The sequence below is a fragment of the Pteronotus mesoamericanus genome, unplaced genomic scaffold (assembly GCF_021234165.1).
Source record: "Pteronotus mesoamericanus isolate MK-2021 breed Mesoamerican mustached bat unplaced genomic scaffold, CSHL_Meso_final contig_26, whole genome shotgun sequence".
NCBI lineage: Eukaryota > Metazoa > Chordata > Mammalia > Chiroptera > Mormoopidae > Pteronotus > Pteronotus mesoamericanus.
The window spans coordinates 1,654,903-1,668,814 of record NW_026555109.1 but is presented as its reverse complement, the minus strand read 5'-3'; the positions used below and the strand labels follow the sequence as shown (position 1 = coordinate 1,668,814).

General features: G+C 36.9%; 1 protein-coding gene and 1 pseudogene across 1 annotated transcript in view; one reads left to right on the top strand and one right to left on the bottom strand.

Annotated features, from left to right (window-relative positions):
* Positions 1 to 13,912, bottom strand: part of UBAC2 (UBA domain containing 2) — a 203,820-nt gene that overhangs the window by 69,667 nt on the left and 120,241 nt on the right. The window contains exons 5-6 of the mRNA XM_054574332.1: positions 8,408 to 8,531; positions 4,839 to 4,886 (exon numbers count right to left, since the gene is read on the bottom strand). Coding sequence (XP_054430307.1) covers positions 4,839 to 4,886; positions 8,408 to 8,531 — 172 coding nt within the window. The remainder of the gene's footprint in view (positions 1 to 4,838; positions 4,887 to 8,407; positions 8,532 to 13,912) is intronic.
* On the top strand, positions 1,172 to 3,000 carry LOC129071184 (WW domain-binding protein 11-like; annotated as a pseudogene).

Here is a 13,912-nt window from a genome sequence, read left to right as displayed (position 1 = left end):
TCTTTATCTAAAGTATAGCATATTATATTAAATATTTCATTATAAAAATGTGGTTTCCTAGAAAAAGTAAAAAATAAAATATTCATTAAGTTCAAAACAAGCACCAATATTTATGGTATATCATGAAGTAAAGCTAGGTATAATTTCCACTGATATAAAGCATTTTAAGTAAACATAGTATCATCTAATTATGGTGGAACAATAATAAAAAAGGCTGATGTGAAGATTTATAACTGGCTGAATTAATCACTGTAAAAATGTGAAAATTCAATTCACTCAGAAGTGTTTACTAATAGTGGAATTATTTAAACTTTAAATTTACGTGGGAATTAGATTGCAAATACTGTGTAATTCTATTTACTCTTTTGAAACAGGACAACTTTATGTTAAAAATTTGTTAAACTTTTGATTCTTTAAAAAAAAATTAAAACCCCTTACTACTCGTTAAGCATGTGTACTGAAAAAGACTGTGACCACAAAAGCATATTTAAGATCAAAAAGATTACAAAGAGATGAAAAATGCAACCGCCAATTCTAGAGTATTGAATGTCACAAAATGAAAGTATTTGAGGTAATAGCAAGCTCTTAATTAAAAACCAGGAGCCTGGAAGCAGAATAAAGAAAATGAGATGTCCTAAAACAGTGAGTCACATAATGAGTTATTAAAGCAGTGTTTGGATAATAAGAAAAAAATCAATCAGTAGTAAATTAACACAATGAAATAGCTTACTATAAGGTACTTCGCAAATTCTTGAATGTTTTAGGAAAATATCTGAAAAAGGACTTCAGGCCATTACTAAGAGAAACAAAATGTATCATTAACAAAATAGCAAGTTCTCAAGCTGTTGAAATGATGAAAGCAATGAACAATCTATTTTTTTGCCGTTTGGTTAAGTAGCCATCAATCTAGCTAGAAGTTTAGAGATCTTGGGCCCACAGGCAAAGGAAGTGTTGTAGGGATGGTGGAGGGGCACAAGGTTTCAAGATGGCAGTTGCCAGATAACTGACAACTTGGGAGCAGAGGTGAAGGCTTCTGTAAAGTAAAAGAGGCTGAGAATCATCCCTTCCTGGCTCCTCATTGTCCATAGTCCAGTGAAAGTGTTTGAACATTCTTATGGTGATACTGGTTTTTTTTTTTTTTTAAATCAACAAGTGAACCATACAAATCAACATGAGATTAAGAACTACATCATCCACCAAGAATGGAAATTTGATGAACCCCACCAACCGAAGCCTGGAAGAGAGAATTAAAAAAAGAATAAAAAAACAGCACATGATTGTAAGAGCTGCAGTTTTGAAGATGAAGGATCCCAAACAGATTATCTGGGACATGGAAAAACTGCATGAAATGGGGGTTAACCCAGTGAAACAGCCATGGTTAAATGAGAAAGTGTTGAAATACAAACATAAAAAGCTGTGTGAAGTCCATGAACATGTTCTATGACTCTATGAAAAAGAAAATCCAGATATTTACAAAGAACTGAGAAAGCCAGAAGTAGAATATGAAAAGAAGAGGGCTCAACTTAGCCAATATTTTGATACTGTCAAGAATGCTCAGCATGTGGAAGTGGACAGTATTCCTTTGCCAGATATGCTGCATGTTCCTTCCAACATTCCACTTCCTGGTGCCCAGCCTCCCTCCATCCTTAAGAAGACATCAGCCTATGAACCTCCAACTTGGGCAGTTTCTATTCTTCCTCTTCTTGGAAATGGTTTTCCACGTTCGCCCCCTGGCAGAAAACACCTCCAGGTCCACCCCCTGGTCCACCTCCTCCTCAAGTCTTGCAAATGTATGGCTGTAAAGTGGGCTTTGCCTTAGATTTTCCCTCTCGTCAGTGAGATGAAGACATGTTATATAGTCCTGAACTGGCTCAATGGGGTCACGATGATGATGTTTCCAGTACCAGTGAAGATGATGGCTATCTGAGGACATGGATCAAGATACGCATGATGACAGTACTGATGGCAGTGACGTTAACAGATCAGATGGAGAAAGTAAAGGGGATGTATTTGTGCACCGTGATGATAATGAAAGAAACAACAATGAAGGAAAAAATTCAGGTCTGAGAGTACGATTTGCAGATATGCCTGGGAAATCAAGGAAGAAAAAGAAGAACATTAAGGAGTTGACTCTTCTTCAAGCCATGATGCTTTGAATGGAAGGTCATGAAATCCCTGAGGAGGGTGGGCAAGTAGAGAAATTTTCAGAGGACAACAATGAAGGTGAGCCTGATGATTCTGAAGCAGAAAAGCAATCACAAAAAGAGCATAAAGATGAGTCTCTGATGGCACATCTGCTTCTTCACAGCAACAAGCTCCCACACAATCTGTTCCCCCTTCTCAGATACAAGCACCTCCCATACCAGGATCACCTCCTCTTGGACCACGTCCTGCTCCACTTTTACCACCACCTGAATCACCTACAGGCCTTCCTCTTGGACCACCTCCAAGAGCTTCTCTGTTTCTGAGACAATCTGGAATGCCAGGACTCCAAGGCATTCCAGATTGCCTTGATTGCCTCCAGATTCCAGATTCCAGATTGCCTCCTCCTGTACCTTCAGGTACCCCTCCACCTAGTCCTGGCATGATGCACCCACCTTTGGTGCCTCCACTCATACCTGCCCCACCTGGACCTGCCCCACCTGGACTTTTCCCACTGGCTCCCTTGCCAAACCCAGGAGTTTTGGGTGTTCAACCCAATTTGATTCAGTGACCCAAGGCAGATGATACGAGCAGAGCCACTACTGAGAAGAAAGCCACAGCAACCATCAATGGCAAGCCACAAATCATTAATTCCAAGGCAGAGATTATTTGATTTGTGTTCACCACACTGAGGGTCCATTGGGAGAATAAAAGGGTTAATGCTGCTTCCCAAAGAAAGTCAGAGGATAATCTGCTGTGCCTTTTGCCAAAGCAGCCCCCAAATCTGTTCCCATCTCAGCACAAACTAAGGATGACATGTATGAAGCCTTTATGAAGGAGATGGGAAGGCTGCTGTGACAACTTTGATGCCCAGACACACTTCTGTTCCTATCACTGCTTCATGGAGGAAGAAGCTCTTAGGAAACCTAGGCAAAAGAGCCACTTTCACTGTCAGAGTATTTTCTAATTTCGGTTGGAGGGATATCTTAAAGTTTAACCCTGTTTGGAATTCACTGCCTATAAGAGAGAGTATTTCACTCAGAATAGGTCGGTTACTGAAACAGTTCTGCTGACATCCATTCCCTTTCATGCCACCATTTTCATCCCATTTCTTTTCTTCTCCAATTCTTTGGAAACCTGATCAGGAAAATCTTTGTTACTTATTTGTTCTGATTCTCTTGTGTGTTGTGGGCACTGGAGTATATATTTTGGGGTCGGAGGGAATAGTTTATTTCACCCCATCTTGCCTTCTGTGTTTAATATTTTCTTATAAATATTTTGTAATACTGTAGTGAAATGGATCACAATGTTGTTTTCTAATAGAAAACAAGGTGTGTAGGGAAAAAAAAATACAATTCTTTGATTAAAATTATTTCCCACTAACCTAAACTTTGAATGTTTCATGAAACAAACAAACAAACAAACAAACAAACAAACAAACATTCTACTGCAAGGGGAAAAAAAGCTAATAGTTCAAGCGGGGGGCGGGGGGTAGGGGGAATGAGATTAGACTGGAGAGAACCTGGCAGCTGTGCTGCATAGACTCAGTCTGACACCATGCTGTGCCTAAGTCACCACAAGTCTTAAGAATATCAGGTGGCTCAGATGGTTTGAAGACCTCACAGCAGAGCTCAGCATCGTGGTCCTGAAGTAAATCAGATATCTGGGTATCTGGGAAAATACTTAGGGAGGGGGAAATGAAGTAACTTCAATCTCTAGAATTTTGGCTGGAAGCTGTGGAGAATGAAAGATTAAGCTGTATATGAAAAAAACAAACAAACACACAAAAGAAATAATACAGAGATCTTAAAGAAAGGAGAAAAGTGAGCAGACTTATAGTAATGACACAGTAGCCCAGAAATAAGTTACAGTGATAACTTACTTAAAATTAAACTGTCTACAGTAGAATGCACAGTTATTTCCAAAGGTTTTTTTGATGTTTACATATTACTATAAATCCATTCTGTAATTTTCTTAGTCTTTTCCAGGAAAGTAAAATATTCCATATACCTTATTTGTAAACTTATGTTCATATAAATTTGAGAGTTCAAATTTAAGTCATGGATGAAAAATAAAGTTCAATTTCGTGTTCTAGATGTCTTTTTAAATACCTCGTAAGTAGAGTTTAAGACAAACACTTATTAAAATTTAAAAAATTATATAGAGCAGCATGGGGATGGGTGAGATAAAGACATTCTAGCACAAAGGATGAGGACACCACCCAAATCCTCAGCTCATTCACTTCTCCCTTCTCTGACCACACACCCTGATGAGTCTTTTGTCAGTTCCAATCCATGTGACTTTCTACTTGGCCTTATGTTTTTCCATTGCATGATGTCTGTTTACAAAACAAGCAGAACATCTCTCATTATTCTTAGTAAACCCAACTTCTTCATTTTCTTTTTCTGTCATTTTTCCCTACTATGAGTTATACTACAATCTAATTTAAAAATAATACTGACAAGAAACTCAGCTAAAATGTTTATTAAAATTACCTTGAAAACAAAGAAAAATGGGCCTCTTAATTATTCATGTAACTAGCCCTTTTTTATCACTAAGGAAGTAGCACTGAGGCAGGACCTAACATGGCTTTAAAAAATGTTGGAGACAACTGAATGTGACCCATAATATAAATATGACATTTTTCCTAAAGTTCCTTCAGAAAAGAAATAGGGAGAAAAGGGAATCGCACTTACAAGTCCACTTATGGCTACAATCCAGATGTAGGAACCAGAGGTGAAAAGCTAAAAAAGAAAAGAAAGGCAACTAAAAATTAAATTCAACTACCAGTTACAGCTTACTTATTTTTACAAAACTATAATCATAACCATTTATATTAAGGACTGCTTGTATATAATATAAACAAAGAGAAATTAATAAATATCAATTATGTTATTTAATAGAAAGTAATATATTATTATTATTATTATTATTTTATTAAACCAAGACTTTCACCTTTCATAGCCTAAAACAGATAGGTTGAACTTGGCCCACTACCATGCAAAGAAAAATAAAGAAGTTTCATATATACTCATATTTACAAATGTACATTAGTTGAGTTAAACAAAGTAAAATACCACATATAAAGGAATTACTAGAATTAACAACATAAATATGTATTCACCATCCAAAGCTTCTTGTTAGGTAATAACATGTTACATAATTCTTTCATTTTAATTTCTCATCACTGCTACTCTAAGGTTAGATGGGAAGACCTCTGTGCTAGCATATAGGTCCATGTTCAATGCTACTCTGTTTAACTGTTGATATTCTCATTCCAATTCCTCCATGGTAGAGTGAACTAAATGGTATCAAAGTTAAATGGCAAAAGTAATTAGAATTAAGTCTTATGAGATCTCTCCATTTATTTTCCAAATAATTTGTATTCAAGTATTTTGCTCAGGGTTTTTAAAAAGTCGTAAGACATGTATGTCATGTTCCTGCAAGAAAGTAAAGATTTGCAGCCTAACATTTGCTGACATTTATCAGATCTTTAGATCAGGAATTTAAGGACTTCTGTCCATACAGAAAGAAGCAAGATACCCAAGTTCGTTGCTGATATGCTAGATGAAAACCTCGAAGTTCTGTACATTTATATAGGATACATAGAAAAAAAGATACATAGAAAGAAGACAGATACAAAGGTAAGAGATGACAAAGCACAGGTAAAACGTGGCTGACAAGCTTTGCTCTAGTGCTAGCTTAAGTAAAAATGAATGTTTGTTGCAACTTTAAATTTAATCCCTTGATCTAAATTCAATTCTTTGATCTGGTATGTATGGATCCCTCTTCAGTGTAAATAACTGACAATAACAAGGATGAGAATTATTATATTTAAAAGAATATAGTTTTCTGTAGCTTTTTTCTAAAAATATAAATAATAATAAAATAGCTAACACTTTCACAGCACTTATTATGTGCCAAGCTGTGATTTTAATGCTTTTCATATATTAAACTTACTGGATCAGATCCTCCTAATCTCTCTATGTTGTAAGTTTTATTATTGTCACTACTTTACCCATGAGAAAATGGAGCTATTAAGTAATTTGCTCGACGTCAAAGAGCTGGTGGGCGGTGGAGCTCTGTGTGTACACCCAAGTGGTCTGGCTCTATAGCCTTGTGTCATGACCGCTCCATGCAACTATGTCTCATACATGACAAAGATAAGCATATCAATTTTATCTGTAAAAAATTATTTCCTTTGGATTCTTAAGCCCCTTATCTAATTGTAAGTTTGGTTCCAATTGTGTCTGCTTATGTTTTGACAGTGTGTATGTTTTTTCTCACTGCTGGGCTCCTTGACAACAGGTATCACAACTCCATTTTATCTTCTACTGTCCCTAGCATATGGCATTTCATGACTGGCTCTCAAGTATTTTTGTTCTTCTGATAATGTTTAAAATCATTAATTCATTCATTTATCAAATGTCTGTGGCTTTAAGAAGCTGCTGTGTGGAAAGACAGTAAGGAACAGAAACATGTGCAAAGGTTTAGACGGGGGTGGGGGAGGAAGGAAGAGAGGAAATAAAAACTTTGAGAATAAGGGGTTGATACTCACTTTGAGGTGGGGAGGGTTGGGAGTTGATACTGGATAGGCAAGAAGAACTTTGGATACCATTCATGCTAAGGACTTTAGAGTTTATCAAAAGACCAATTAAGGCATCTCCACTTGCACTTTCTGATACCAACTTCTACCTCACCAACAAACAAAAAACATTCACACTCTCAGAACGCCTATGGTGGTAGCTCTAGAGATATAAATTATTAATTAATTATAAGAACCAATGGACTTAGTTCTTATTATCTGTTCAGATTACCCTAAATGCCTAATCTCTAATGTTTCAAATGACCTGGAAAAACGGGGGCTCATAAAAGGTAAATAATTATCAGAGCAAGTAATTAAACCAAGTCCACTTGGTTCCAAAGACTTCATCCAATGCTCCATTGAATTCCTACTCTGTGATTAATAAAACAACATTTTTCACTCTCAAAGATGGTATATAACATTAGAGTTGGATGGAACTATAGAGTCAACAGGAGGCTCACAAGACTTCTATAATTTGACCCAAGTCACAAGCTAGTGAGTGCCATGTTAGAATTAGACTTTGGGTTTCCCACCCCAGGTCCAGGGTTCTCTTCTACCACTGCTTTCTGTCTTCTGTTATAACATCTTAAAAAAAGAAAGAAAAAAAAAACAAAACATGTGATAACAAATCCTAGTAATAAGAGTAAACTGTAGAAATGGGCTATTAGGTTATGTGAATATTAGGAAGGACAGGGAGGCTGTAATACTGTGTAGATTGAGAGATGAAGAATACACATAGTTCATGAGAAATGGTTGTAAAAGTAAAAAGAAAAAAAATCTACCCCAGATGAGCCATTGATAACACATGACAGGAGACTAGAGAAGTTAGCGGAAATGCTAAAGGTTAAAAGGGGAGGGAGGAGGGCATTTTACAGAGACACTAGTATCCGGTTTGATGTATGCGGGATAAGGAATGTTATGAGTATTAACAGTGGATCAAAGGCCAAGCTACACACTGTACCACAGAAAATAGCAGAATAAAAGTTTTACATTAAAAGCTGTGAGAATGAAAGGTAAGTGACAAGTATTATAGGTAAAAAACTAAAAACCATATGTATCATCTACCAGTGGGCCTGGAACCCAGAAGAGTGATCAATATTTATTCAACACTGGTGAAAATAACCTTTTTCAGTTTAAGTCAAATAATAAGCACATCAATGGTCTTCACATTAAACTATTTAGCACATGGTGACAGTGCTATCATGCCTATGTAACACGGAAGTTACAAAGTTGATAATGCTTCTAGCAAAATCCAAAGCTCAGGCTGGTAAAGCATATTTAATTTAGTGTTCAGAGCTTTATTTGTGACATCTTATTCAATAAATTAATTTTGACAGTGATTTTCCACTTTCTATCTTTTGACTCTTCTCATGTTTCCACTTCATCCTATCATTTTTTTTAAAAGGTACTTATACGCAATTGTACAATGAAATTAAAATATTTTCCACCGATACAAATTACAGTGAAAACTCTTATCAGATTCTAAAGTCTATGAAAGTATTCTGGTACCTTTATACTTTGATGTTCTCATTCTGTAACACTTCCTTTGAACATTTGATATAGATCATGAAGCCAAACTTATGGGTAAAAAACATTGTTTTCAAGGAGATCAAATAAGAAAAAAACCAAAAGAAGAAAGATCTAGTTAAAGAAATGTGAACATAAAAATGCATACTATACCTGTAGTCCCAATATATAAATCAATGTCTTGTTTGTGATGGACAACGGGCCCAGAATATGTGCCACTTGGACTCTTGGTATGGAGCAGTAAAATGGTACAAACAGAGCAAACACAGGTGCCAGGCTATGCAAACAAATAAAGAAAAATCACTACAGTTTAATACTCAATTAAAAAAATATGGCAAAGGTGTATTTGATGTAACACTGCTTATAATTTTACTTCAGTCTGAAAGCATGGTCTTAAATATACAATTTGCTTTCTATATGTGCATCATGTCTGAAATAATTTGTACTTATTTAATTCTTGTCAACTATTCCAAACCTATTGCAAAGAAGTAGGCTAGCATCTACTAGTTAATTTTCAGACACTGTGAGAAAATTTAAATTTGGTGCTATAATTCTCCCAATGAATGACTTAAAATCTAATGAAGGAGACTAGACAAACCAAAAGCAACAAATATTATAATACATCATGATCAAGTCCAAAAGTGTCATCTCAGACTTTGTCCACATATCACCATAGCACATGATACCATATGCCACTCCAGCCCTCCATTCCACAAATTCCTTCCTCAGTTTGCCTTAAACCCTGCTTCTTGCTGGACTCTCTCTGTTTTCTCTTACCACTCTTCTACTCTCTCCAGGGTTTCATTATAGTCTTTTCTTCTTGCTTCAGTCTCTCCCTGTATCATCGCAAGCCATCTTTGGCTTCAATTAAGAAAATGAAGTCAGTCCCAAACTGTCTGCCTGTCCCCTTACCTGGGTTATGAAACTCAATTTGATACCCTCAACTGGACATATTCAAAAGTTACAAGCCATAAGACAAAGTCTTCTCTCTAATCCATCTCTTAACATTGTTAACAGTATTCTCTCCCCAGAACAAAACCTTGATCATGTCACAACCCTGATTAAAACCTTTCCTTTCATAGCTCCCAGTATCCAAAGAAGAAACTTAAATATCAGCAAGAAATAGCAAAGCCCTCAAATTGTTCTTATTAGTGTAGTTAACACAACTGCGGTCCTCTACGTTCCCTTCCCTCTCACCCCCAACACCCAAAGATGCTCCCTGGCCACATTAGGTCCTTTTGACTATTCACTGACACAGGTTATTCTTTCAACCTAAATGTTATTTCCACTTTCCTGTTGAGGAAACTTATGGTGTATGACAGAGCTCAACTCTTTTCAGTGATTTCTCCAACTCTCTTGGTGGTTGGTAGCTCTCTTTTTTGCCCTCAAAGCTATATCAGTTTCACTGTTTCAGTGAATCACCTGGGCACTCTGTGAGAGTCAATAGGCCAGGTACAGGAGCTCCATTTATATTTATGAGTAAAAATAGTTGCTAACCTCAAAGAATTAGCTCCAGGATCAAAAACTCACAAGGGCTAGGCAGACAACATGAATGAGTAGAACAGTTTGGACACAGACTTGTCCCATTCTCCATTAAACACACTTGGCTTAATAACTCAGTCTATTTTTATTTTTCCCATTTTTTGGGGTGAGTGGCATCAGTACAAAGAACTATTTCTTTATCATAAGAAAATACAAGAAAAATTCTTCACTTCCACAAAGAAATGTCCTCACTACCCTTTTTTCTGTAGAAACACAGGACTCTCTTGGCCTCTTGTGTATTTTCCATAGTTGACAGAGATCATGTTATTAATAGCAAGGACTCATGGACAAAACCAAAGGGGAAGAGCTGAGGGAGGGAAGGTGGGAGGGGGCAAGGGAAAGAGGTGGGGGGGGGAGGCGGAGACAGATGTATTTAAAAAGTAAATAAATTAAAAAAATTCACTGTGCTTTTAATTCTAATATTAAAAATAAAACAAAAGCAAATGTACACTACAAATGTGACTAATGGCAGCAGGATCACCAGGCCATCTACAACAAATAGCAAATGCTAGAATAGGGGAAATCCCAACCAGTAAACACCCAAATGACAGACACTGGGTCAGGTCTAAAGATGCATTAAGATGCGGCCTCTCACAGTCTTGTAAGAAGGATGACAGGGACACGGCAGCAGAGGTATGTAGACAGCATAGCCAATCAGGCATGGATGCCTCACTCATACGGTCCTCCTCTTTAGTCTGAGCATAGTCTGTGGCAGGGAAAGAAATGCATCTTTTCGGTACTCCCAGCATCTGGCACAGTGCTTGACATGGCATAAGAGCTCATTAAATTAGGGGCAATGAAATAAACCTTATTCTCGAACACTTTAACTGTATAGGGATTTTAAAAATCTACCATTAGATTATTAATTCTGTGAGAAAGAGCCATGTTCTACTTAGGGCTGAATCCCCCAGTACCTAATACAGATCCTAACACATAACAGACCCTCATTATTTGTTGGATTAAAAAAATTTAGGAAAGCAATTTTAATGAACAGAGGCTTATTTAAACTGTCATTCTTAATACTACACGAGAGAACCGTTTCCCCCCTAATTCAAATCATCTAAATCTCAACACAGCTGATTAAGCAGTTATGCATTCTTTTCATTCAAAAGTACAAGTTGGCTACTCCTGGGCTTAAAATCCTCCAGTAATTTCCCACCCTCCAGTATGAGCCAAAGTCATTACAAAGAAGTACAAGGCCTGCATTTTCACCTCAAACCTCTTCTTCTACTATTCAGTCTCTCTACCCCTGGCTCTGGTTGATCCAGCCACACTGGACCAATGAGTGTCTTACTCAAGCAGGACTAGGTACAAGGGGGGACCCCCAAAAAACAGAATTTATTTATAAAAAATTGTGTATATATTCTTACATGTTTAAACTTCAGCCACTCTCAAACTATGATACACCTATCGAGACATGTTTTATGCTGCTCAGAACAGTTTTTGAACTGGTTGATTTTGGTGCCTTTTAGTGCTTCTGCTGTTTTTTGTTTCACCTCTTCCACATAAGCAAAACATGTCCCTTTAATGATTTTTTTTTTTCATCCAGAGAAACGAACAAAAAGTCACTCAGTGTGAGACTAGGTGAATAGGGAGGGTGGGGCAAGGGGGTCATGCCATTTTTGGTAAAAAAACTGCTGAACATTCAGTGCAGTGTGAGCAAGTGTGCTCATCAATCACCCATCAAGAAACTGGCAAATGTGTTGGAAGAGTCCTCAAAAACTCACTGAAGCCAAACACAACCTCTCACACTACCACCAGCTGGTACACTGATACAGATAGGTTCCTAGAACACTCACCTAGTAGGGGAAGCCTGTACTACAACAGGCCCACTTTCTAGAAGATGATTTCAGTTTTTGGGTTCCCTCTTGTATATGGTGCCCAGGGCGTGTGTATCTGTTCCTTCCCCACTTCTGACCGTCTTCACACAGACATGTGCGTCACTTATTCCCTTCAACCATTTAGGTCTTTTCTCAAATAGCACCTTCTCAGAGAAACTCTTCCATACTGCAGCCCCTATCACACCTCATAGCCCCATCTCCACTAGGCATGCTGTATTTCCCTTTCTCCATAGTACCTACAACGGGCTACTCTGCTACATAACTTGTTTGTCATCTGTCTCACTGACTAGAATGGAAGGGATTTCTGTCAGTTTTTGTTTGCTGCTTTATCCCCACTATTTAGAACTGTGGCTGGCACAGAGTGGTTGCTCAATAAACATAGCTGAATAAATTTCTCTTTTGCTTTAAAAAGTCCCTTTCCTTGTTTTATTATTTTTATCCCTTTCCTTGTTTTATTATTTTTATTTTTTTAATTTTATTTTTATTTATATTTTTAACTTATAAACCATGTTTATTCTATTAGTTGTCTCAAATTTTACCCCTTTAACCCCCTCCACCCACCCCACCCCCAACCCCCACTCCCACAGTCAATTCCCACTCCGTTGTCCATGTCCATCGGTCATTCATACATGTTATTTGTCTAGTCTCTTCCCCTTCTGTCCACTATTGTACTCTTTCCTCATCCCCTCTGGTCACTTTCAGCCTGCTCCAAGTTTCCGTGCCTGTGGTTTATTTCGTTCGTTAGTTTATTTCGTTGAATAGATTCCACTTATAGGTGAGATCATATGGTATTTGTCTTTCATCAACTGGCTTATTTCACTTAGCTTAATATTCTCCACTTCCATCCATGTTGTCGGAAAATGTAGGAGTTCCTCCTCTCTCTTTCTTTCTTAAATGAGGATTGATTTTATTAATTTTTTTAAATGTCAAAGTTAATTATAAAATATTAAAAAAATTTAAAACCATTATAAAGTCTCAGCAATTAAACCAACATGACACCAGCACAGAAATAATCAAGTAGATCAATGAAATATAATGAGCATTCTAGAGACAACTGTATATATCTAACAAAACAATAGAAGATTAAGTTGATAATTCAAATCAATGGGTAAAAGAAGACAACAAATAAGGTGCATGGACCACTATTACTTGAAATAAAACAAATAGAGAGCCCTATTTCACACATTAAACAAGAAATATTCAGGTGAGTTAAAAATCAATATGTAGAATCTAAGGAGTTTTTGAAGAAAATAGAACTAATATTTTTCATGACCTGAAATAAAATATTCAAACCCAGAAGCTACAAAGTAAATATGGACAACATGAATATATTAAACATTTAACTATACAGTAATATAAATATAAAAAAAGTTAAAGGACAAGGAACAGAATAGAAAAGTATTGGCAACACATCTAAACCACGGTTAATAGGTTTTTTGGGGGTTTTTCAAGGGAAAAAAGTTCTATAAACTTTTAATCAATAAATGGATAAAGAATACCAAAAAGTCATTTAAAGCTTTAAAAAAAAAAAGATAGGCAAGAAATATACTAAAACAGGTTTAGTTTCAACAAATAGTAAAGGAACAATTAAAATAACATCATTGTCACAATCAGATTAATGAGTACAATACAAACATTGGTAATATCAAGTATTGGCAACTCTGAAAGACACAGGGTATTCATAGAAACTTTTTCTTCATCTTAAAGCAGTCCCTTTAGCATATTTCACAGTGCTGCTTTGGTGGAGGGGTATTCTTTTAGCCTTCTTTTGTATGGGAAACTCCTTATTTTGCCTTCCGTTTTCATTGAGAGTCTTGCTGGATAGAGCAGTCTTGGTTGCAAGCCTTTGCTTTTCATGACTTGGAATATTTCTTGCCAGTCCCTTCTGGCTTGCAGTGTTTCTGCTGAGAAGTCAGATGCTAGCCATATTGGGGCTCCCTTATATGTTACTACCTCTTTCTCTCTTGCTTGCTTTAGGATTCTCTGTTTATCTTTGATATCTGCCATTTTAATGATGATGTGTCTTGGAGTGGGCCTCATTGGGCTCCTCCTGAATGGGACCCTCTGTGCTTCCTGGACTTGTGTGACTTTTTCTCTCCTCCAATGAGGGAAGTTTTCCATCATTACTTTTTCAAACAGGTTCTATCCCTTGCTCCTCCTCTTCTTCTGGTATCCCTATTATATGGATATTACTACATTTCAGGTTGTCTTGCATTTCCCTCAATGCCTCTTCATTCTTTTGAAGTCTTTTTTCATTTCCTTGCTCTTTCTGGGA